General features: G+C 35.9%; 2 protein-coding genes across 4 annotated transcripts in view; both read left to right on the plus strand.

The window, feature by feature from the left end:
* Window positions 1-26,379, plus strand: part of LOC142337472 (uncharacterized) — a 67,164-nt gene that overhangs the window by 30,294 nt on the left and 10,491 nt on the right. For 2 of the 3 annotated variants that reach the window (XM_075386717.1, XM_075386718.1), the window contains exons 9-20: window positions 359-519; window positions 7,036-7,050; window positions 7,631-7,854; window positions 9,601-9,775; window positions 10,038-10,626; window positions 12,823-12,919; window positions 13,606-13,812; window positions 14,449-14,687; window positions 18,074-18,276; window positions 18,880-19,113; window positions 24,959-25,148; window positions 25,590-25,923. In XM_075386717.1, coding sequence (XP_075242832.1) covers window positions 359-519; window positions 7,036-7,050; window positions 7,631-7,854; window positions 9,601-9,775; window positions 10,038-10,626; window positions 12,823-12,919; window positions 13,606-13,812; window positions 14,449-14,687; window positions 18,074-18,276; window positions 18,880-19,113; window positions 24,959-25,148; window positions 25,590-25,923 — 2,668 coding nt within the window. The remainder of the gene's footprint in view (window positions 1-358; window positions 520-7,035; window positions 7,051-7,630; window positions 7,855-9,600; window positions 9,776-10,037; window positions 10,627-12,822; window positions 12,920-13,605; window positions 13,813-14,448; window positions 14,688-18,073; window positions 18,277-18,879; window positions 19,114-24,958; window positions 25,149-25,589; window positions 25,924-26,379) is intronic. The other variant, XM_075386719.1, reaches the window with a different exon arrangement.
* The window catches only part of LOC142337473 (histone deacetylase complex subunit SAP18-like), a 33,518-nt gene continuing 20,969 nt past the window's right edge, over window positions 13,831-26,379 (plus strand). Inside the window, exon 1 of the mRNA XM_075386720.1 lies at window positions 13,831-13,841. The gene's annotated coding sequence lies outside the window, so the exon portion shown is untranslated. The remainder of the gene's footprint in view (window positions 13,842-26,379) is intronic.

The following is a 26,379-nucleotide window of genomic DNA, read 5'->3' on the forward strand; positions in this document are numbered from 1 at the left end:
CGTTATTGTGGCAATTATCCATGTTTTCTAGAAAAATAGTTCGATTTTGCGTAAATTCGTTCTATTAAGCATATTTGCGGAAGCTTCAATCCTTTGCTAGTTAATAGATCATTCGAAGTGCCGTAGTTCAATTTTAAAATTTCAATTACATAAATACTGTCTGAGAAAAAATTTAAAAAAACCTTGAAAATTGCGGCCGTTACAAAATTTAGTTTATAGCCCCCGCCACTCCTTAGGGGCTCATAGCGTAAGGCCCCCGTCATCGTAAGTATACCATAATGGGGAGGGGCCTATGATTTCGTGGGGAAAGACCCAAAATTTGTCCATGCGTGATAAGAAGTCTCATTTGCATATTTAGGTTTGATTGACTACTCGAGTTCAGGTAGTGGCGGAGACAGAGTTGGTCTGGAAAATAAAGTGCGCTCTCTAGTCAATATAATCCTGATTGCCGTGTCAGAAAAAGTGTACGTGTCCAAGCTAATCATGCCGTTCATTGGGAATCTCGAATTCGAGGCGCAGGTTGGTTGTTCTCCTCTGAAATTTTGCCTTAAAATTGGATGACATTTTCCACTGAACGATTGTTGACTGACTGACTATTGAAAAAGCCTAAAAAGCAAATTAAAGTAATAACTATAGCTACCTTTTATGTAAGAATTATATAGTGAACCAGGAAAATTTGAGTGAAGCTGAGCTGAAATGAAACTCGTCCCTCAACAACGAGGCATTATTTAATAGGCCACCAATCCAGATCACTCAAACATAGTGTCTTAATCCACCGCTATTTTCTCTGTGGCTATGATAGAGTTAAATAAAAGTACATTAGACTACTGCTTTTCGACACATTGATTGATTAATGTCTTGAAGCGAGGCGAAAGCCGAGTGAAACCATTAAAAATGAGTAGTCTAATGTGCTTAATTTACAAGGCGTTTTTTGCACGCGCTAATAAAGCTGTCCTAGAAACAAAATAAATTGTTCATTGATACTGGAGATTAAATCAAATGTCCCATAATACCATCTTACGCTAGTATATTACACAGATTATTAATAGCCACCGTCAGCCTCTCAAACGGATGTTATTTAGGCAATCTCCTTTTTTACAATTCCAAGAATTTGAATTGTATTGGGCTGTCTTTTTTTAATAGCCGCGAAGCGATAGCGGCTATTATTGGGGACATCGTGGTTTTTTACAATTCAAAGAATTTGAATTGTATTGGAGCGCTGTCTTTTTTTTACGACTCGAAGAGGAGTATTGGAGAAGTCCTTTTTTTAATCAATTTTATTGGAGTGATTTTTGAAGCGGTAAATGAAACGCGTGAAAAAATTTGGAGTGATTTTGGCGCTGAACAAAAGTGAAGAGCGGAGCGAAAAGAGGGTGGTTTTTGTTCATACCGCTGTTTTTGAGAGAGCGAGAAATTGATGTGTGAAAAAATTTTCTCTAAGCGAGCGAAATTTTTTTGTTCACGTGCGGCATTTTAAAGCAGTTTTTTTCATTTATTTTGGTTAAGAGGTTTGGTTATGATTTTGTTTTAATTTTAGGCTGGTTTCGGTAGTGGTTTGAAGGTTTCTGGAAATTCATATGAATTTTATAATTCGGAGGTTTTTATGTATTTTGCTGATTTTCGGGCTAATTTTTGCGGTTTTTTGACGATTATTTTGTTTTACTGGCCCAAATGGGTATTGAAGAAACCACTTCTACTTGAGCAATTTTATGATAACAATTGGTTACAGTTTTGTGGGTAAGAATCATTCTTTTGTTGAGAAATATGACAAAAAAATTGCAAAATGGCAAAAATTGGAACTATTTTTCTTCATTTTTTGCTGTTCGTTTTTTTCTGTTTTTAGCTAAGTTTCTTTGCCTATTATGACTTGCCTATTATGACTTGCCTATTGTTTTGCGAGCATCTGGATACCTAATGGCCGAAGGGATTTTTTCTTTGGATTTATATGTTTTTGAAATATTAAAAAATTTAGTAACTTTTTCCAGTTTTTCAGTGAAAGTTGTTTTTAAGAGCTATTTTTTTCATAATTTTAGCCTAAAGTATTTCTCAAAATTCACAAGTGGTTTTTGTAAGTACTAGTTGTTTTGATGAGGTTATTTTGGCAGTGATAGTTTTTTCGGGATCTCAATTTATAACAAAATTTGATCAGATTTTTTATCACATTTTAAAATTTGATTTTATTGTTTTATTTCATGACCTTGTTTCAATATCATCATAAATTAGTGTAGGCACGTTTTGTTTGATGAGTAGTTGGATGGCGTTTAAATGGATTTTCACTTCGAGTCGTTTCCGGAATTCTTCCGGCTATGTTTTTTTAAGATCTGTTCACACATTTTCATGATTTTTGAAGTCATTGGCTATTGCTGATACCCTATTGGCTGAAGGGAATTTTTTTTCGGATTTATATGTTTTTGAAATATCAAAAAATATAGTAACTCTCCAGTTTTTCAGTGAAAGTTGTTTTTAAGAGCTTTTTTTCATAATTTTAGCCTAAAGTATTTTTTCAAAATTCACATAAGTGGTTTTTGTAAGTACTAGTTGTTTTGATGAAGTTTTTTTGGCAGAGAGAGTTTTTCGGGATCTCAATTTATAGCCAAATTTGATCAGATTTTTTATCATATTTTAACAGATTTGATTTTATTGTTTTTACTTTTTTGTATCATGACTTTGTTTCAAGATAATCATAAAATAGTGAAGGCACGTTTTGTTTGATGAGTCGGTGGGTGGCGTTTAAATTGATTTTCGCTTCGAGTCGTCTCCAGAATTCTTCCGGCTATGTTTTTTTTTAAGATTCACACATTTTCATGATTTTTGAAGTCAAATTGGAGTAGTGATCTTGGTCATGCCGAAACAGGAAATGGAGCGAAAAGGCGAGTGGTTTTGCGGCGTGAATTTTCCTCGCTCTAATTTTAAAGTAGAGTGAGAAAACTGTGTTCGAACAAAAATTCGGTTTCTCGTTAGTGGTTTTTTGTTCACATGCGGCAATTTCACTTTGATTTGTTTTTTTATCGGATTTTTTTCTAAATGGTTTTCCCAATCCATTCATAGTCCGTTCTAGGTCTAGTTTACTGTTTAGTCAATGAAAATTCTTTGAATTGTACGTCAGGATTTGTCCTGCTATGATTTTTATTTCGTCAACAGGAATTTTACTGTTTTTTCGATTTTTTGTATCGGATTTTTTTCTAAATGGTTTTCCCAATCCATTCACAGCTCATTCTAGGCCTAGTTTTTTGTTTGAATTAAATTTTCATTTCTTGCTAGTGGTTTTTTTGTTCACATGCGGGATTTTGACATTGATTTTCTGTTTTTTCTTATTTTTTTCTCTGATTTAAAAAAAACGGTTTTGCTGATTTCACTCATAGTCCTTTCTAGGTCTATTTTTCGGTTTAGTCAATGAAAATTCTTTGAATTGTACGTCAGGACTTGTCCTGCCATGTTTTTTTCAAGATATGTTCACACATTTTCATGATTTTTGAAGTCAAATTGGAGTAGTGATTTTGGTCACGCCGAAACAGGAAATGGAGCGAAAAAGCGAGTGGTTTTGCGGCGTAAAATTTTTTCGCTCTAAATTTGAAGTAGAGTGAGAAAACGGTGTTTGAGCAAAAATTCGCTTTCTCCTAGTGGTTTTTTGTTCACTTTCGACAATTTCACTTTGATTTTTACTGTTTTTTCGACTTTTTGGATCGGATTTTTGTCTAAATGCTTTTTCCAATCCATTCATAGTCCGTTTTAGGTCTAGTTTTTTTAGTCAATGAAAATTCTTTGAATTGTACGTCAGGACTTGTCCTGCTATGTTTTTAAAATTCGCTTGACCTTTTGATCACGTTTTTCGTTTTACATGAGTCACGATTTTCACGTTTGACTTCTGACTTACTTCACTCACTGTTTCAACTGAATGTACTTTAATTTCTTCCATGCATTGAAGTACGCGATATAGTGAACGAGGTCAAAGTCACTAGAACAAAATCAAAAGAGACGGAATAAAGCGATAAAGCTTGGTCATTAAGTCCTTGAGAATTAGGTTATCAAAGTTCATTAGAGTGTTTGCTCGCTGATGTCGGTATTAAGCTTATTAGCTTTCAGTTCAGAAGCTGATTTAAGTATAGTTTAGTATCTAACTAAAAGCGCGTCAACGGCGGCTATTTTCTGGCAGTCTACTGGCTATGTTATTTTTGGGCAGCTGACATAACAAGCAGCTGCATTATTAATTGCTCTCAAAAGAAGTTTCTAGCAAGCATTAATTGCTCTCAAACGACGTTTGTAACAATTATATTAGTCATGTGGTCTTTTTTTGCAATTTTTTGCTTGACGTTTTTTTGCCTAACCCTTCAGAATTTTCGTTCTCAAAACGGGATAGAAAAAGTAAAGCTCGGAGGGCGTTCTCTTCGTGCCTTACCGCTCACTAGTCTTTAAGTATCGAAGTATGCGATAACCAAAGCAGGCATAAATTCATGATGTGAAGTGCGATGTGATGTTTGACCCCTCTCCCTTAAACCACCCCCGTTTCCTCGCCCGCCCCTGCGTCAGCGATTCACAGAAACTGTTTTTGAGGCATGAAGTTATTGTATGAAGGGCGGCCCTAAGAGTTGTCCCCACCTCCGCGCTCAGCCAACGCCCCTTCAATTAAGCTTAAGTTAGCATCGCTAAACCGTAGCTAGCTACTGACAAAGCCAACCGCTCTCCAGTCGCTTGAGAGCAGTTCGACCGATGTAGTAGAGTATGTTTGTCTTATCGATTAAGTTGGTTAGTGAAACGTCTCATCGGCTAGTACTGAGGGATAAATAATTCTTAATGCCGCTTGAGTCCACACTTTTTTATATATCTTTCATACTTTTCACAAAATATTTTGGTGGATTGTAGAGATCTACCAGTTCTTTTTCTTGTGGATTTTTCGCTTAGTCTTAATAATTTGACCTTCTAGTGTGTCTTAATTTTTTTTTATCGGCTTCAGATGTTAGCGATCATTTGATCACTTAGATACCAATTGTTTTTGAGATGTTTTAGTTAACTTTTGAATCTTACCTTTATTTCAAGTTCTTATGCTTTTCCACCTAATGAGATTAAAAAAGTATTTTTTACTCTAAAGATGTATGTTATGCTCTTTGTCAATGATTTGGTTATTTCGTTGTTTTTTTTTAATTTGAGACCACTAACTTTAAAAAAGATCCTGATTTTTTTTGCCAACTTTAGCTTTTTTCGTTCTTTTTTATCATGTATCTCATTTATTTCAGAAAGGTTGTTGTTTAGTATACACATTCTAAGAATGCATATCATCAATAGTTATGAAAATCGTTGTAAATGATTTTTCCGACACTAGTTTTTGGAGAAAAAAATATTTTAAAATTGCTTTTGATTTTGTGATTCTATTTTCCGCATTTTATGTCATATGCTTTGCGGAAAGGGTTGTTCAATTGCTCTCGAACGATGTTTTAGGAGATTATTGTAAACATGTTGTTCTTTAATTGCTATGGAACGAAGTTTGATGCAATTATTGTAAACGCGTTGGTCCGCACGGCTGAAGCAGGCTGCAATAGACTAGAACTTCCACTAGTCGTTCGAGAGCAATTTTTCCGACGTTAGTCAGTTGTTTTTTTATGCAAATTTTTTGCTGGACCGTTTTTGCGCTTTTGTTCTTGAACATTCTTGGACTTCTGAAGTGACTCTTTCACCCTTCACTTCTTGATTTTTGAGCGATCTCAATTGCTCGCATCGTTTGTTGCTAATCTTAAAGCGACTGTGAGCGGTTGAAGGTCAAAGACGTTGTGGTGTAGTGGCTATGATGTCAGACAGCTATCCTAGAGATCGTGAGTTCGAACCCTTATGAGTTGGGAGTTAAAGTTTTTAATTGCTCTCGTACGAAGTTTGAAGCATTTGTTATGCCTTGCATGTCTTTTATGCAAAATGTTAGTTTGGCCGTTATGATATTTTGCTCTAAAATATGTTTGAGCCGCGGATTCTACTTTTCGTCCGAAGAAACGGAATAAACTGGAAAGCCTGATGGTATTAAGGCTCTTTGTAGCTCTTTGAGCCTTTATATGCCTTAAGTGTTCGGATCAGCGAAGCTGATTAGGAAGCAGAACTTGAACGGCACTTGGGTTGTTCAAGGTTTTCAAGGGCAATTTGAATTTTGGTGGGTTTGAGCAACTCCCCTCCCCCACCCCTCCTCAGCCGGTTCGGCTGGCCTCCCTAAGATTAAGCTAGCTACACCGAAAGCCGACCCTTTGCGGTTTATGTTCATTTTTTGGGTTACCCGACAATTATTTTCAAATATAGCGTTTGTAGAGATTATTTCTATTGTATTATGTTGAGTGTGTATTCAAAAATGTTGTGTGACTGCAATTTTCTCAATTTTGGTTGTTGCTCATTGCACTGATCAATTTAATATGGAAATATAGATAGATAGCCAACAACTGTTAAAAAAATCAATCACGTACAAATTTTAACGGTTTCGTTAATGTATTGGTCAAAAATGATAAATGCGTTAAGAGGAACGAGAATTAGAGATTTAAAAAGGAGTTGAAAGGGATTCAAAGCAGACATATTTTGTGGCTTTGACAACTCAGTTAAATTCGATAATCATGCGTTGATCAATTTTGAGAAATGTTGGTTACAAGTATGCGTTTCATGGGAATTGATGTGTGGCGTTGTGATTAATGTGAACTTTTAACTGGACGAAGCACTAAAATTGCCACCCCCCTCGACAAACGCGAGCCTTCGTGGACTCAAATTTATAGCCATTCGCCTTTGAGACATACGCACGTGTCATTTTAAACGCGCAAGTAACGTGCTATCCTTTAGCACATTATATTTATAGGAAACGAAATAGATCTTACTGATCACCGAGTGTCCGTATACTAAAATTCTGTCTTACTTTGTAAAGAAATAGCATCTGATTGCGTTCTTTTTGTGAAACAGTCAAATTATTGTGATGTGCACGTTAAATTATTGCATTCTTCTGTCCGTGCCAGTTTAAATGAAGGTTTGTATCGCACCACCTCATTGTTGGGAATTGGAAAGTTAACTGCATGTGTTTAGATTGAAAGTGAACAGGTAATAATATTCATTCTGATTACCCTCAAGCAGACATTAACCCAATCAAACATGAATTCACATTCCAGCGTTATACCAGTCATGTCAAGTCACCTTAGATTAAATAAACTTACCCATTGACTGTTTACCACTTTCTGTGTGTGTGCTTTTCATATTGTGAACTTGAGTCGTTTTCTAGGAGGCAGAGTCATTAGTGGTATGGTTTCTGTTTCTATTCCTTGTAAAAAAAATAGCTTCATTTATGTTCAACCTTATTAACCTAAATAATGTTTACGTAATGTAAAATTAGTGTCCAATATTAAGTATTTATTGCAAAAGGTTTTTTGAATTTTGCCGACGCACAATTTTTGGTTGCTTTTTGGCTTTTCTCTGTGACGTTAAAGGAATATTGTACACTGTAAATAAGTCAAATTTGTACGCTTTGTGCTGTGAGTTGTTTTTGTGTGCAATTGAATTGTTGATCACGGTAACAAATTGTGCTCACTTTTGTCAACTACAAAAATGTCTCTATCTAACGTTCTATTTTCAGTATTTAAATGTACATATACGAACTTGAGTTGAGTTGTCATATTTTGTATAGATGCAGCAGAGGCCTGACTTGTTCACGGAGACATATCAGTACGAGGTGTTGTTGCGGAAAGCGTTCAGCCAATACTCGTCCTACTTCTACAGGAATTTTACTCGCTCAGCCGCCACCTCTTCTTCCTCCCCTGAGAACCCTAGTCCACCTGGCACTGCCACTGATCCTAATAAATCCTTCTCCATATCACCTTCCAACACAACCTCTTCCACTTACAATAACAGGTACATATCCTAACCGATACGTACTAATATCGAAGCAAGAGAGGGGGGTATAAAGATTAGGTATAACCTATTTTCTATAACTCCGATTGATGACACTTTGGGATTTGGGATGCCTTAGTTTTGAACTTGACAATTTTTGAATTTGGCTATTTAAAAGTTTAATAGTTTGTGCCACTTCATCACCTCTTCCTATATAACAGTTGCGGAAATAGTGGCATGGGGAACGGTGGCTATTTTCCGGTTCTACGCTTTGTTTTAACCTTAATTCGTCATTCTTGTTAATAGCCGCCGTCAGCCTCTCAACGGCTATTATTTAGGCGCTCTCCTTTTTTACAGTCCAAAGGATTTGGATTGTATTGGTGTGCTGTCTCTTTTTTTAAGATCTGTTCATGCTTTTTTCGGCTTCTTCACGTCAGTGAGAAGTCAAATTAGAGTGGTGATTTTAGTCACGCTGAACTCCTAAAGGGAGCGAAAATCAGAGTATGTTTAAGGCGTCATTTTTTTTCAAACTACCTTTAAAGTGGAGTCAGAAATTGATGTTGGAACAAATTTTCGGTTTTTAGAGGGAGTATTTTACGTGCGTCAATTTGACTTCTGTTTCCAGAGTATCTTTTCCTTGACTGCTTTTACTATGATACATATGTGTTCTAATTGCGCCTAGTTGAAATTGCTAGAATTCATCCAGGGGCAGCTGAAACTTTTTATGACCTGAGCACTTTTTTGAAGCAAACATTAAAGAAATTTGATTTTGGCCACTTTCAAAAGTTATTTCGGATGTCTTATCACTTAGTGTCATCAATTACAGGTCTGATTGGTTGATAATGTATCAAAGTTCATTAGAGTGTTTGCTAGCTGACATTGGTATTAAGCTTGTTAGCTTTCAGTTTAGAAGCTGAATTAAGTATAGTTTTAGAATCTAAACGAAACTGCATGCCGAATTAGAACACTTTTTAACACTGAAAAAAAAATAGAAAAAATTTTGTTCAATTTATCTCTTTTTTTTCAGTTTCAATCCCGATGTGCATCAAGCGCGTCATCGGCGGCTATTTTCCGGCAATCTGCCGGCTATGTTTTTGAATGTATTTTTTTTTGCAAAATTTTTGCTTGACCATTTTTTTTCTAGAACAGGTTTTACCGGTTTACCGTTTTAATAATGAGACAAACTAGTTAACCCCAGTAAGTTATTGTGCCGTTTTATTTTTTTTACTAGTATTGAACTGTACGCTTCCCCGAACCTGTTGAGGATACTTTTTTCATGAAAGAAATTTTGATGGTTTTTGCCCTGTTACGCTAGTGTGACTAGCCTCTCTTAGCTTAAACTAGTTAAATCAAAGACAGTCAGTCTTTGTAGTATTGAACTGTGCGCTTCTCTGAAATTCTTTCACTGCTGTTATTCTGTTGTGCGAGTGCAATTTTTCGGGCACATCTTGGTAATGTTTAAGAATTCTAAACAGAATATCAGGTCTGTTTCATTCTATTCTCGTTTACAAAGGAAATGTAGCTATAACTAACGGCTGTTTACTTTTTCCGAGTTATGCTGTATATTTTTAATATGTTAATTGGACCTATGTTTTTGATAAGTTCTGCGCATCTTGAAAGTTTGTAAGTGACAAGAATTGACTCGAGTGAGTCTGTTTTTATTTGCTTTGATTAGTTTGGTGCCGTTCGTTGGAAACGGTTCTTAATGAGAAGTATGGGCCAATTTATTGTCCTAGGATTGTTAGGAAATTGTATCATTTTGTTCAGCAGCCGCGATGACGACTCAGATGGCCTCCTTCTGTTTGACAAGTCGTTTGCTATCTACCACTGGAGGTTCACCTGTAAAGTGTTGCCCTACATTGCAGGTGGATGTCACCAAAGTGTGGATGCCTTCAGGCGTGCCATCATGTTCTACTTGGGCGAAATTTCTCGCCAACTGACGGTTTGTTAGCCAGTGATATAAAATGTCAATGAAATTTTTTAAACCAACGGGAAAATGTGAGACAATGTTCGTGTGCTTTTGTTTTTTTTTCAACAAAGTTTTAAATTATTGAAATCTATTGAATTAAAATTTTCAAATTTCACAGTAATTGTAAACTAAAAAAGTGCGCACAGATTAATACCTTTGAAATTGATAGTTACTGTTCGGTTTCGGGCAGATTCTCTCTTTTTTTGTAAAATTTGAAATCCTACATTTTCTTCAGGTGAGCAAAGAGAATTTCAAGATGACGGTCGAAATTGAGTCTTACCACGAGGAATCGTGGAGCGAGGTGATGAAATTGCATGGACAACTGAAGGCCTACCAACTCTGCTTGAGAAATGTAACCAGTTTCACACGTCAAGTGTTAGAAGACTTATCAATATGTTCTCTTCTGAAAGTCCGAAATGTAGAGAAATTTTTCTGTGCTATCAAGGACACGCACACGTTAATCGAGATCCATGACCGATATCTGAACCCGTCGGAATTCGATACACATGTAAATAATCAACCTGCGTGTTACCTGGTACACAGAAGGTTGACAAACCAGCCAAATTTACTTAAAGATCTCCTACTAGCTATTGTGAATGTCAGAAACAAGTCTGATGGTTCAAATATTGGCAGCGAATTCTATGCTGCAACAAGGGACAGTAATTCTTCAAGTGAAAAGACCGAAATGTTCCGGTCGAGAGTGAACCCAAAAGTGAATTGCCCATTTCCATCGTTGACGAATTTAGATTCACACCCTCTCATTCCAATGGGCCCGAGATTCTGTTCAACTTTGAAGTCAACTCCTGAAGTAAACAGTATTACTGGTGAGTTTAATGATAGTGGCATTATTTTCCCAGGCGTATATTATAGGCGCCTATTTTTTTTTTAAATTTCAATGAATTCGAAATGTATTAAGGCGCTTTTTACGACGCGAAGAGGACTTAGATGATTTTAGCTTGATTTTTAGCTTTTTAATGCACGTGAAAAACAAGATTTTAGATCAATATTTTCAACAAATGTCAACGCTGTGAAAGTAGTTTTTAATTGCTTTCGAACGAAATTTTAAGCAATTATTGTAAAGTTGTTTTTGTGCAAAGTTTTCTTCGCTTGACCGTTTTTGCACTATTGTTCTAGAACATTCTTTGACTTCTAGAGTGACGTTTTCACGCTTGCGGTCTTCAATTTTGGTTGATGCAGTTGCTTTCATTCTCACCGGCTATTATAAAATCCTATTTTTTACAATCCAAGAATTTGAAATGTATTAGGGCGCTTCTCTTTTTACGACTGCGAAGCGCATTCAGGGTGATCTTCAGCCTTTTTATTCTCGTGAAAAACAAGTTTGTAGATCAATATGTCAAAAGTCAACATTGTCAAAGTAATTTTCAAGTACTCTCGAACGAAGTATGAAGCAATTATTGTAAATTTCTGGTTTTTTATGCAAAATTTTTGCCTGACCGTTTTTGCGCTTTTGTTCTGAAACATTCTTTGACTTCTTGAGTGACTTCATGCTTCTTCTTTTTTGAGTGATCTAAGTTTTTCTCATCCTGATATAAAGTTTGTTGCTAAAAGCAATCGTGATCGGAAGGAATATCAAAGCCGTTCTAGCTGAGTGGTTAATGGGGGGCGTTTTCGCACCCAAAAAACATTTTTAAGCTACGCCCCCTATAAATAAATTTGTTCCGCCTGTCGTTCGAGATCAGTTCATCCGAAGTAAGTCGGTTCACGTTTGTTTTTCACTCTATTTTTTAAGAAGTTGTTTCTTCTGAAGCAATTCATTAAGTAGTTGTGTGTTTCTTTGAACTTTCGGCATATAAGATGTTTTTTAGTACTTCGCTTTTCACAATAATTTTTGTATAAAAGTAAATTCTGTTATCATAGAAGAGGGCTTACTTTTGTTTGATTGGCCACTTTGAACTCAATTAAAATTATTTTTACTCAATTATTTCAACTGACAATAGGGATATCACAGAAGTCTCTTCCTATCGAAAAATTTGAGACACTGTGGTTTGTTTTGTAGGAAAGTTATCATATCGTGATGTTGTGAAATATTTCAATACTTACTGGTGTCCGATTCACCAAAACTATTTAGGAGACAAACTCATGGTGTGAAGGGCGGTCCTTAGAGTTCGGGTTTGAGTCGCAATTCAAGAAATTATTTGTCTGAGGAATTTTTATTTCTTTCCTAGCCCGATTTCAGAAAGGACTGAAGATTTTTTCAAGCTAGTTTTTTGCGTGGTTATCTTAAGAAATTTTCGAGAAAATTGCTTGTAAATTTTTCATTTTTCTTTTCGACATTAAAGTAGATAGACTTTGTGAATATCTCAAGTGAAATAATCTCGCTGGTTGTAGTTCAAATCAAGTTTTACTTCGCCTATTTCTGAGTCTATGGGTAAGGTTTTAAAGATCTGCAATAAATTTCAAAAAACTAAATTAGAAATAGAAATGGAAAGAACCCATGAAACCTATTTTTAGATGACCGTTAATTATTTTTTTTCAAATTTTTCGGAGTTACCAGGTTTAATACTCATTGACATTGATTCCAGTCCCTTAATCCAGCAATTCAGATAAAAAGTAAGCCTAACTACAAAATTCAGTCAAAATAGCGCGTACTTTTATTGTGTTGTCAGAAGACAGTCAACTTTGGCTCTGTCTTTTTATGCCTTTTTCAAGCACCATTGGGGAATTTATCGCAGCGATTTTCCGGCAATCTCCCGGAACCTTAATATAAGCTCTCTTTGGCCTCCTCTTACGTGCTGTACGAGACTCCGAAAAATTACTTAGTTTTTTCCCTTGTACGTGTTCGCTATCGCATTAAAAGCTATATTTTTTATTCTAGAGTTTGAGATTAGCAACTGGGAAATTGTGAAAAAAAGTTGATGTCGTCTTTGTATTGTAATTGTTAGAGCTACGTGATATAATTTAAATTATTGAAGCTTTGATGAGGGTTTTCTGAGTGACTACTAAGAAAACATGTCAGTCTTATATTGCTGTAGTGAAATATGATTTTCTTTTCATTTCAGGACAAGACGCCGACCAAACACCAACCATTACTCCATTTGAGACAACAGCAGTCGAGAACACTGACAGCTCTGATTCAAAGACAAACTCCATCGAAAGGTCAGTTATTACAATGACGTGCGTTATTTATACTTTGAAACTGGTAGTCGTTTCTGTTGACTGTTTGTTCCTGTCTAGAAAATGTGCGTCATGTGAAATTGAGTATCGGTATTAGAGTATTGGACATTTGTTTGACAGGATAACCATTGGTGTTGATAACATTACCACAGGGTTGTTATAGTAATCGGGAACTTATCAAACTCCGATGAAAATTCGATTTGTTGAATAACTTCGATATGGCGATAACAATTTAAGGGAATCATCTTTGTCAACTCTTGTTACGATTATAGCAGGTGCATAATATTGGCTCTTTTGTTGACGAGACTACTAGTTTGTGCCATTTTATCACCTCTTGCTATATAGCAGTTGCGAAAATAGTGGCATTAACTTGTAGTCTAATCACGAAACAGTTATGCAATGGTTTCATTTTCATTATTTTTCAAAAAAATGCACTCAATTTTTGACTGAGCAGCTGCACGCTGAGTATTTTGTGATACTCTGGTTTTTGTTTTGTCGTATTTTTGTTTACACTTTATTCAAGCCCTGTGTCTACTTTCCGGTTCTGTGCTTTGTTTGAAACTATTTATCCATTAATTCGTCATTCTTGTTTGAACTTTCCTTATCTGATCAGCCTCCTGGCCTGAGATAAATAGCCACGCTCAACGAGCTAAACGTTGTTCAATTAGGTCATACAGCAATCCAGACGCATACCTGTTGATGCTGAATCCGCGCCACATTGGAACGTGGAAGAAGATGTTCGAACACGAGAAGCCCCAGAGTGCGAACCACAAAATGACAGTCCTCCCTCCTTTCTACTCCTTCCTGCCTGAATTAACACCTATGTGCAATGGTACTGCTAACGACCGAGTCAACGAGTCACCAGAACGCTCGGCGTAAGAACTGAATAAATATCTTATTAAATATCTTAATAAGTATCTTAAATATCTTGATAAATATCAAAATTAGAAAGTTAACGGGGGGGGGGGGGTTGCATTTCACACAGAAATAGTCTAAAAGTTATAAATTAGGAAATGATATAAATTAATCGGGCATTCGGGCATTTTACTGAAATAGAAATAGTCTTCAAGGTTGTATTTTTCAATATGGTATAAATTAACCGGGCCCTTTGCTGAAATAAAGTTTTCACGGTTATCAGTTAGGAAACGGTTGTGAATGTTTGGGTTAAGTTTTCAGTTTTAATGGTATGCGTTATCACAAGGATGATCGTGATTTGTAACTACGTATATAGATGCTATATCAGATCGTTCTTGAGGCGAGTGAGAGAAAGAAATTTAGAGAAATCATTTAGTTCATGTAGATTGATCATTTATCATTTAGATTGGGACATCAGCATTTCACGTACGACGTTGAATGTCAGAGGGAATTTTTTAAAATAAAGATTTCTCACATTTGTCATTTTTGCTATATATCTCATTTATTGATAAGAAATTTGAAAAATTAGGGAGATTACGCTGCTGATAATCGGGAAACATCTGATTTTAAGCCATCAATTGGTTAAATTTTTATAGGCCCGGGAGCATGTTTGACTTGAGCGCCGAAGATGATGGCTACTGTTTCCGGAGTCTGCCTCGAAGTGAACAGATCCTGGATCCTAGCGAGATGATTGTAGTCTCCTTTTCAAATTCAGTCGCCAAAAGTCTGCTGGACAGTGCTGAGTTCAAATCAGTGTCCGTCAAAGCTACCCAGGTGCCCAGATACAAGTCCACCAGAGCCGAGTTTGAATCTCTGTACTCTTCGGGTTTGCTAGGTGAGAAGAGCGCTACTGAATTGGAACATAAGTCTTCATAAGTTAACTGCAAGTCTTTAGTAGTACAAGTAGTAACTTTGCTTTCAAATGAATATTGATGCTTCTAATGGACCATTGGAAGTCCCAGATTCCCCTGTTTCATCGATATGTGTTCTTAAACCAGATCTTTAGAAACACCGAGCTCATTCTAAAAAGTTTCCGCTGTATGTTAAATAGCCGCACAGCGATAGCTGGGGCTATTATTGGCCTTCTCTTGGTTTTTATAGCTGTGAAGCTGTAAGCTGAGCGTAGCTATATTGCGGTGCTCTTGGTTTTTTACAATTCAAAGAATTTGAATTGTATTGGGGCGCTGTCTTTTTTTTAAGATCTGTTCACACATTTTCATGATTTTTGAAGTCAAATTAGAGTAGTAATTTTGGTCACGCCGAAACAGGAAGTGGAGCGAAAAAGCGAGTGGTTTTGCGGCGTGAATTTTTTTCGCTCTAATTTTAAAGTAGAGTGAGAAAACGGTGTTTGAACAAAAATTTGGTTTCTCGGTAGTGGTTTTTTGTTCACATGCGGCAATTTCACTCTGATTTTTACTGTTTTTTCGATTTTTTGGATCGGATTTTTTTCTAAATGGTTTTCCCAATCCATTCACAGCTCATTCTAGGCCTAGTTTTGTGTTTGAATTAAATTTTCATTTCGCGCTAGTGGTTTTTTTGTTCACATGCGGCATTTTGACACTGAGTTTCTGTTTATTTCTTAATTTTTTATTCTGATTTTTTTAAAAATGGTTTTACAATTTCACTCATTGTCCATTCTAAGTCTAATTTTTCTGTTTATTCAATGAAAATTCTTTGAATTGTACGTCAGGACTTGTCCTGCTATGTTTTTTTGTTTCGTCGTCTGACGCTCTTTTTTCGTTTTACATTTGTTCACACAGCAAAGCTGAAAAAGTCAAATTTTCTGAATGACCTCTTCCTCTCACTAACGGCATTTGCGCGCGTGACGTCATTTCTCACTCGCTTTAGCAAAAGTTTTTAGGTTATTTGCGTGATTAGATTTTGATCATACGTGACTTACCTCACTCAATAAAATGACATTTGCACTTTAAAACTTAAGTTTAATTTGAATTTGTTTAAGGTCAAAGGAACTCCTATGTGCAGTAAACTTCCCTAATAAGAGGCGTCTGTGGAATGAATTTTAACAAGCTTTATTAATTTATCGCTGAATGTTTTTTAGCCTAGTTTTTTGAGCTGCGTCGATTTTTTCCAATTTAGATCTGTATCTGTTTCTATCTCTTATATGGCACGCAGGTCTATTCTTTCGCAGCTATTCCGGCAATCTGCCGGCTATGTTTTACAATTCAAAGAATTTGAATTGTATTGGGGCGCTGTCTTTTTTACGACTCGAAGAGGAGTATTGGAGAAGTCCTTTTTTTAATCAATTTTATTGAAGTGAATTTTGAAGCGGGAAAACGCGTGAAAAAATTTTGGGGCTGAGCAAAAGTTAAGAGCGGAGCGAAAAGAGAGTGGTTGTTGTCCATACCGCTGTTTTTGAGAGAGCGAGAAATTGATGTGTGAAAAAATTTTCTCTAAGCGAGCGAAGTTTTTTTGTTCACGTGCGACTTTTAAAAGCAGTTGTTTGCAACTTTTGATGGTTATGAGGTTTGATTACGATATTGTATTAGTTTTAGGCCTGTTTTGATAGGAATTGAAGGTTTCAAGTAATTAAATTGAGTTTATTGCTAATTTGGAGGTTTTTGATCAGTTTTGCTGATTTTTAGACGAAATTTAACGATTTTTTGCCTGTTTTTTTGTTTTAATGCTCTAAGTGGGATTTGAATAGAACATTGTTACTTAGGGAATACTCAGATACCAATTGACTAAATTTTTCTTGGTAAAAATCATTTTATGAAAAGTGGCAGAAAAATTGAGACATTTTACAACATTTCTCTTATTTTTTTTGCAGTTTTTCTTTTTTTTTTCAATTTTAGACAAGTTTCTTAACCTATTATGACTTGCCCATTGTTTTGTGAGCTTTTCATTGCTCTAATTGCATTGGAAATTTATTCGGCTTTATTTTTCCTTGTACTATTGAAAAAACTCATTAAGTTTTTCGAGTTTTTTTTTTTCAGTTTGTTTTGAATGCCGTTTTTATTCTTCCGTAAATTTTTTATTGTGTCTGTGGAAGTTCAGGGTTCACAAAAGTTGTTCTAGTTGTTTAGTCATAGGTATGGGCAATTTTCTCCTTCAAGTTGTTTCTGGAATTCTTCCGGCTATGTTTTTTTAAGATCTGTTCACACATTTTCATGATTTTTGAAGTCAAATTGGTCACGCCGAAACAGGAAATGGAGCGAAAAAGCGAGTGGTTTTGCAGCTTAAATTTTGTCATTCTAATTTTAAAGTAAAGTGAGAAAAGGGTGTTTGAACAAAAATTGGGTTTCTCGGTAGTGGTTTTTTGTTCACATGCGGCAATTTCACTCTGATTTTTACTGTTTTTTTTCCGATGTTTTGGATCGGATTTTTTTTCTAAATGGTTTTCCCAATCCATTGACAGCTCATTCTAGGGCTAATTTTTTGTTTGAATTAAATTTTCATTTCTCGCTATTGGTTTTTTTGTTCTTATGGGGCATTTGGTATTGATTTTCTGTTTTTTTTCCTTTTTTTTCGTCTGATTTTTTAAAACGGTTTTCTCAATTCACTCATAGTCCATTCTAGGTCTAGTTTTTCTGTTTAGTCAATGAAAATTCTTTGAATTGTACGCCGGACTTGTCCTATGTTTTTTTTCGTCGTCGCGATTTTTGTTACGACCATATGACCTCACAACCACTTCAAATCTGCTTTTTGTTCATGCGTTCATGCAATTTCAACTGAAGTGCGTGTCCGACGTCATTTTTCGCTCTTAGTGGAGCGAGTTTTTTTGGATCATTCGCGTGATTAAATTTTTGGTCACACTTGACTTACCTCACTCTCAAAAATGACTTCCTCACTTTGAAATTGACTTTTATTTACTTTAAATCAAAGAGATAAGATCGAATGGCTGTGTGTAACTCTCTTAATGAGGGTTATTTGAGAGCAGCTAGTAGAGGCAGCAAAAACTTATACAGATTTTAAATCAAAATATAACATATCAGCCTTCAATGAAAAGACGAGTTTTTTTGGTCTGTCTTTTTTACTGTTTTTTTTTAGACTGCAGATCTACGAAGCTATTGCGGCTATTTTCTGGCAATCTGCCAGCTATGTTTGTAATTTAATGGCTTATTTTAACGACACGGAACTCTCAGCAGACTCAACCAGTTTTTCCGAGTGCAGACTCAAGCTTGTTTTAATCCGAGTGCTAGCTTTGGAAGCCTTTCTTGACAATTAATTCCGATTGCAAATGGTAGCGGTGTTTTGTTGCAGGTGACACAGAATCAGAGAGCATAAACAATCTACTGGATGACGATGTCGATGAAGCAGAAGTGGGCTCTAGTAGTGGTAATAGTGGCACAACTGAGAATGCGCTTTGTGATGAGCTGACGGGTTCCCTCACCTTCGTAGATAGACCTATCCTCCTGTCTCTCTTTGAGGAAATAGTTGATCATCTGGAGGCTTCTGTCAAAGTGGTTGGTGTCACATATTTGATTGCCCTCAAATAAAGTTACCTGTTGTTAATAGCTGCCATCAGCTACTCAAATGACTATTGTTTAAATGCTCTCAACGAAGTTTAAAGCAATTGTAAACGTGTGTGTCTTTTTTATGCAAATTTTCGTTTGACCGTGCAAATTTGACCGTTTTCTGCTTGAACGTTCTTTCGATTTTACTTCTTGGGTGACTTTTTCACGCTTGACTTAATTTTTGAATGAATTGATTTCTATAAATTGTGCCCCGCCAGTCGTTCGAGAGTAATGGTGATCTTTCTAGTAATAGTTTCTACTTGTTATTCATGTTGTAAAGGGGCAATGCTGTCAGATTTCGACCCCCGTTTTGCCACCCCCCACAAATTTCTGCCCCTTGAGGCTAGAGTACCTTTTCTTAAGCTAGCTACACGTCAGTTTTCCCCTGCAATTCGTCCGACTGTGGTCGCTGGTTTTCACTAGCAGCAGACTGTTAATAACATGTAAATTCTAAAATTCTAGCAGCTAATCCCACTTGTGCTATACTCAGTACAAAAGGAGTGTTTGGGTCCAACAGAATCTGAAACGCTACTCATTGCTGATGTTTATCAGGTCAACAACTACATGGAAAGCTACAAACTGCGACATAAATATCCTCTGGGAAACAAGCATAGTGGCAGTAGCACAACTGCAGTACCTGTACCATCAAAGTTGGCCTCGGCGGATGGTGGTGGAAATGGTGGAGAGGGTGGAGGGGGGAGTAGAAGTGGTGGAAGCAACGCACTCTTCAGCCACTGTGCCAAATATCTCAATATCCTCACTCTCATGGCCGTGCAGTATGCTAAGGTGTGAAAACTTTAAAACTAAAACCCGAAAACCTGAATTTTTAATATCATTTGACAGTTGGTTATCCTGCTAATGCACTTCGAAAAAAGCGTCAAAATTCAAAAGCGATTCAGGATACCGCTTAAATAAGATGCGAAGTGCACTAGAAGTGAGTTACAGTAGCGATTAAATTAAAAGTGGGATTATGTATTTGTGTGTGATTTTTCAGTCGATTGTTGGGTTTTCCTTTTAGTTAACGATATTCTTAGGAAAACAAAATTGAATCTTCAAATACTACTAGCAAATTAAGTGGTTTTCTGCATTTGGGACTTTTTGATCCAATGGGACTTTTTTGGCGATCCTATTTGGGAATTTTTGGCGATCCTCTATAAAATGTGTTAAGAAATTTAAGCGGTCATTTTATTGTTCTTAAAAGAAGATTGTATCAGTTATTTTGACCCTATTTGTACTTATGCAACTTTTTCGACGACCGATTTTTTATGCAATTATTTTTGTTTAACTGGCGATTTTTTGGTTTTGCGCCTAGACAAGCTGCCGAAAATGCTGCGGAGTCATGGTCTGACGGCAATTCATGTTTAGAGTTTTGAAAGCCTACTTCACCACAAACTCTACTGCGTAGGCGTAAGTTTGAGGCAATGTTGCATCAATACCCGGTATCTGCCCGAACCTCACTCGACAGTTTTGCCCCGCCAATGTTTTTTGGCGGTTTTCAAGCTATTATGTGGGCAAAATGTTACGGTTATATCCGTTAATTAAGAACTGTGCTTTGATACAGACAGGTTTTTCTTATGTTACAAAAGGAGAACTTCTCTACAATTTTAGTATAGCTATCCAAATCGATCTGAATTTATAAGCGTTACACAAGACAATTTTTAAAAAAAAACTTAAGTTGACAGAAATATATGGAAAAACAGTTTTTCCCTTAAAGAGTGGATTTCTTCATTGACTGAGTGGAATTCAAACAAGCACATTGCATGAGCTCGTGTTCTTTAATTAGTTCACTGCTTGTTCTACATTTTGTGTGAAATCTTTTTGACTTCTCTATGCTAGTTTCGCTCTTCTCTCATTCTGCTAAAAGTGTTTTTAAAGATTAGTTGCTCAGCAAAGCAATTAAAAATGAACATAGTCGGTATCAAAAAAACGAAATCGGAAAGAAACGTGATAAACCCATGAAGCCCAATTTTAGATGCCGGTTACTCGAACTTTGTTCTTAGTTACCATTTCTAATGATTATTGGTTTTGATACTAGCCCTTGTCTCGTCTCACGACGAAACAGGAGTATGTTCAGCTTCAAAATGACATCAGAGTAGTTCGCACTTTAAAATTGTTTGTGAACAAAAATAGTTTTTATTATTTTCTCTTCTTTCAATCCCAATCTTGGTTATGGGAATCAACGGTGGTTCTTTTCCGGCAATCTGCCGGGTATGTTCAAAATTTCTATAAGAATGTGATAATCCCTCAAATTTGTTTGGTTGCGTTTGCTCTTTTTCGAGGATTTTTTTAATCGAATTTTTGTGGCGAGTGAAGCGGAATATACCAGTATAACGTGAGGTGCACAGATCGAGTTGGAAAATACGATTCATGAATTGCTCATGAACGAAGTTTGAAGCAATTTTTGTTAACCTTTTGGTTTTTTTTATGCAAAGTTTTTGCTTGAGCGTTTTGAGCTTTTGTTCTAGAACGTTTTTTGACTTCTTCAGTGTCTTTTTTCACACTTTAGTTCTTAATTTTTTAGTGATCTAAGGTGCTCTCGTTCTGATCTAAATTTCGTTGGTATAAGAGATTGTAAAATAATGAAATCAAATGCGCTGAAGCTGAGTGGTTAAGATGCCAGACGGTCAAATTGGAGATGAGAGGTTCCAACTCCTGCGAAGTTTTTTTGCACCATAAAACATTTATAAACTATACTGCCTGTAAATTAAATTGCCCCCGCTTGTCAATTTACGGTGAAAGGGCAATTTTGTAGTTTAAATACTTGGCATCTCCGCACATCTTGCATGTTGTACTTTTGGCCAAAAACCTTGTTATTGCCCCCTCACCTTCCTGGTACCTCACCCTGATAGGTACAAGCTAGGCGACTACAAAAGCCAACCCCTTGACAGTCGTGCTCCTTTTCGCAATAGACAATGTATGATTTAATCTTGTCAGTGATTAATTTTAAGGTTCTTCTGTTTTGCATCCCGTTTCTTTAAATTTTATATCATTACTCCGCATATTGCGTTTAGCAATTAGCAAGATTTTTGGAAAAGTTTAGCGCAATATCTTCGGTTTGTTTTGTTTCGACTTTTCATGGCTTGGATTTCTATTAAGCTTGGTGGCTTTCAGTTTATAAATGAGCTGAGTATAATTTTAGATTCTGATTGATTTCTAAATATTTTTTATAAAAGTTGAGTACAGAACTACTGCTGTTAACAGCAGCAGAGCTCGCATTGATTTTTTGGGGTGTGTTTTTGATGGCCGCCGTTATCTTCTCAGCCCGCTTTTATTTCGCTACCACTTTTTTCACGTTTGTCTTTTACAAATAATCTGGCTTCCCCTATATTGCCGCTTCTTCATTTTGCGAGAAATCCTTTTGTCTTCTCTAGGCTTATGTTCAGTTGTATTCTGCTAATTAATTTGATTTTCAGCTCATTTTGCTAAAAGTGCTTTGAATAGAAGTTGCTCAGTAAGGAAATCTAAGATGAACAGAGCCAGTATCAAAAATAGAGATTGAATAAACCCTTAAAAACTTATTTTAGATTCCGGATATTTGAGTCTTTTTTTACCATGTCTAATGTTAATTGCTTTTAATATTAATCCCTCTATTCTCTCATTAAGAAACAACAATTTACTGAACTACAGAATCTAATCAAAATAGCCCGCTGTTTTGAGATTAAAAAAGATAGCTTTTCTCTCGTTGTTTCTGTCCCAATCGGGGTCATGCGAATCAATGGCGGGTTTTCGGCACCGGTGGGGTTTGTGTTAAATTGCCGAGACTTACATATGTTTTTCATGCAAATATTCAGGATGAAGGAACGTAACGTATGGCTTCATTTTTATAGGCGTATGGCTTCAAAAATCTCTAAGCTACTCTTATGTTATTAATAGCCGCGTCCTCAATTCCAGGCGGCTATTATAGCGCTCCTAAATTTTTTACAATTCAAAGAATTTGAATTGTAATGGTGCGCTGCGTTTTTTTTTCAGATGTGTTCACACATTTTTCAATGACTTTGATCTTTCAAAACTGGATAAACAGGTAAAGCCCAGCGGGCATTAAGTTTCATTAGAGGCCCAATGTATGCTTTAGTAGTCCTTTAAGTGCTTATAGTGGTGCAGCTGCTCGGATGGCCTTAATTTAAGGTTGAAAGGTCATTTTTAGGAGTTCTGGGCTCAAAATGGTGCAAATTTTCATGTTTTTTTGTGATTTTTTGTTTTGATTAGTCTTAGGTTGAAGCTTTTAAAAGTTAATGAAGGCCTTTTCTTTTGCGAGACAAAATTGCTTGTTAGGACCATTTTATGAGCTATATGTTTTGGTACTACAAACATAAACACGCAAAATGATACTAATTTTTGCAATTTTTTTCAGGTTTTTTGAAAATTTTTGTCATTTTTTGAGTCTTTTTAGCCTTAGGTGTCAAGAAACGCCCTCTAGGGTTTGATGAAGGGTTTGATGATAGATTACTGCATAGTTTCTAGTGGTAATGGAATGGTTTTCAACTTTTTGTCATCATGATTTTTAGCATTTTTTGACAAAACTTGCAATTTTTTTTTCATATTTTTTGACATTTATTGTCGAGTTTTTTTGAGTCCCAGGGGCCAGAAAACCTCATCAGGGGTTGGATGATAAGTTTCAGAAAAATTTTGAGTTGCCATGGAATTGGTTTCAACTTTTGACTATCACAAATTTTTTGCATTTTTTTTTTACAAATTTGGCATTTTTTTCAGGTTTTTGAAAATTTTTGTTATTTTTTTTTGTTTTTCCAGCTTCAGGGACCAGGCAATCTCCTTTGAGGTTGGTTAATAGGGCACTGCATAGTTTTTAGTAACAATGGATTGGTTTTTAACATTTTAATGTCTCGATTTTTAGGATTTTGATGAAATCTGCAATTTTTTTCAGTCTTCCTAAAGTTTTTGTCAGTTTTTGATATTCGTCCACTTTCAAGTGCGGGAAAACATACTCCACGTTCTGATAAAAATTTACTGCATGGTTTTTAATTTCAATGGATTTGTTTTCAACATTTTAACCTTTCGACTTAGTTTTTTAATAAAGAAGTTTTTTTCAAAAATTTGCTTCTTATTTTTTTCTTGCCTCAGTAGCCAGGAAACCTTATCCAGGGTTTGATAGTATGTTATTAAATAGTTGCTAGGGGGCAATTGAATGGCTTTCAACATTTTAATAGAACGATTTTTTTTGAGGTTTGAAATTTTTTCTAAAAATTATTGACTCCATATATGAGCAAATGAGTTTTTTTAAGCTTGGAGTTGGGTTACTGGATAGCCTCTAGAGACACAGAAATGATTCTGAAGATATTTATATCACAATTTTCAGCAACATTTCGTTCTTAGTTTGCAATTCTTTTCTTCTTAATTTTTTTGTTCATTTTCGAGTTAATCGATCTTCAAGGGCGAATGAATAATTTTCAGGTCTTGCAGATATAATACTGGACCGATTTCAGAAACAAAAATTGGTTTTGAAAATATTTTTGAAATAGGTTTTTTTTAAAGGCAAAAAAAGCTTCAAGAGTTTTAGCAATGAGTATCTTTTTGTTTAGTTTTGATTTTAGTTTCTCAATTTTTTGAGATGATTTTGTTTGTGTTCTGGCTGGCATTGTTCAATTGATCTGCTGGACAGGTAGATTTCGTCTGAGTTATTCATTCAATTCTTTGAATTATATTTCAGGACTTGCCCTGCTGTACTTTTTTTACTTCTAACAGATTTTTGTTTCCTCTTACCCTGACTTCTTGGAATTGACTTCTTCAATGACTTACCTCACTCAAAAAATGACTTCTGAACTCACTTATGGAACTTTAAATTTAATGAACATTTACTTGTTAAAGGTCAATAGTGTGCATCTAAGTAGTGCCAAACATATATGCCCTAATTCTTGATTATTAGAGTCTTGAGTTTTTGATTTCGAATATTAATTTTGGGATCTTCTCTGTTTGCGCCCCCAGTACGTTCTGCGCCCCCCAGTTACAGAGCACGTGCCATTACATAGTAAATCATTATGCAAAAAATATTGCACGTGCATCTGAGGGGTGCAAATAATATGCGCCCACTAAGCTGAGGGGGCACAAACGGAAAAGATCCTAATTTTGAAAAGCCCTATTAGGGCTTTCTCCTTATAGAGCTTATGTGTCTCATAAAAATGACAGTCCAAAGCTAGCACAAAAAGTCTATTAAAGGACTCCTGGTCGATCTGTCTATCTAATCTCTTTAGTTTTTCATTTTACGGAAGGCCCCAAGCGTCTATCGCGGCTATCTTCCGGCAATCTGCCGGCTATGTTTATTGTAAAGATCCTGAAATTTCTCTGATCTCTTTTTTTGTGTGTCGGATAATTTTGGTTGCTGTCAAACAAAAGGTTTAATGCTAATTCTTTGTGTCTTATTGGTCATTTTTATGCGTTTTTATGTGTAATCTTTTCTACATCTCTTTGCGAGAAAAGCAGTAAACTAAGAAGCTCTGAACGTTTTAAATCGATTGAGCTTTACGTGCATTGATACTGCTGAGAGGCGCAAACGGCCATTTTCCATTTGGACTGCGTTGTTTTTGTTGTTTTTTGTCTCAGGACCCTCAAACTCCACACCAATGAGGCTAACCCGAATGACCCCCACACTACCGTCATTTATGTTTGTTCATTGCAGGACATCTCCATCATAATTCCTGCCAGTGGTCGGTCCAGGCCCCGAGAACGTCTGAGTGGGCTGTGTCTGAGACTATTCCATGTGCTTATAAATTATGTCATTGATATTCTCAACGTTGGACCAGGCCAGAGGTCGAAGAGGAATTCAGCTGTGTTCGGATATATCAAGCTGGTCGCAGAGGACTCCATATGTAAGAACTTTTGGTTGTAATTCCGTTAAATTTTAAGTCAATGAACCTAAAGATATCCTTTATTGTTACCGATCATCTACATTCATTTGAGATGAAGTAGATAATGGATAATTATGTAGATAAGGCTCTGGGATTTTTTAAACTGAGAGGTCCCAGCGACACAAAATTATACCGTTACGAGTACTATTCAATTGCTCTATTCCAATTTTATTATAGAAACATTTCTCTGTCAAATCAGGTGCAACTAGCTCCTAAAAGTAAATGCGGAAACAAACAAGTTAGACTAGTCGGCAGTTCATTATCATTGCGTTTTTTGCTGAAAAGATCTAAAATGAAATTTTCAATGTGGGTAAAGATATATACTCCTTGTCATATAAAAACTATTACTGAAGTGTGATTCCAATAAAATCTTCGGCAAAGTTAATTGACTGTCTGTTTTAGCGCAATTTTTCACTGCTGAGCAAAAGGAGCACTTGAAAGATGAGGCTAAAAAGATGTTCGAAAGTATTGTTAAGCAGAACACGCAGTACTCTCGGAAGATGACGTCATCTAAGAGCAATAACACAGACGTGGCAAAACGGAGCCGCCGTGAGGTTCGGAAACAGAAATCTGTGGCAAAGAGTGGAATTACTAACTTACGAACTGGGAATTTGGAAGCGTTCTATGATTCGGCCGACTCTTTTCCGGTTGCTCAGAGCGCACGAGAAGAGAAACGAATTGACAGTTTTGAAAATTTCGATGCGGTTGACGGAGAAAGATTAATTCCTCGCTCAGAGTTGGCATTTGATGAGAACCCAAATTTGAATAAATTGGGTGGTCACAAGTAAAACTTCGTTCCTTACTCTAACTTTGAAGACACCATTCAAGATTAAGAGTTTATCTAACTTTGCATACACAATTCAAGATTTAGAGTTTTTCTAACTTTGAAGACACAATTCAAGATTTAGAGTTTTTCTAACCTTGAAGACACAATTCAAGATTAAGAGTTTTTCTAACTTTGAAGACACAATTCAAGATTTAGAGTTTATCTAACTTTGAAGACACAATTCAAGATTTAGAGTTCATCTAACTTTGAAGACACAATTCAAGATTTAGAGTTTATCTAACTTTGAAGACACAATTCAAGATTAAGAGTTTTTCTAACTTTGAAGACACAATTCAAGATTTAGAGTTTATCTAACTTTGAAGACACAATTCAAGATTTAGAGTTCATCTAACTTTGAAGACACAA

This window comes from Convolutriloba macropyga, chromosome 4, assembly GCF_964194025.1.
Source record: "Convolutriloba macropyga chromosome 4, txConMacr16.3, whole genome shotgun sequence".
NCBI lineage: Eukaryota > Metazoa > Xenacoelomorpha > Acoela > Convolutidae > Convolutriloba > Convolutriloba macropyga.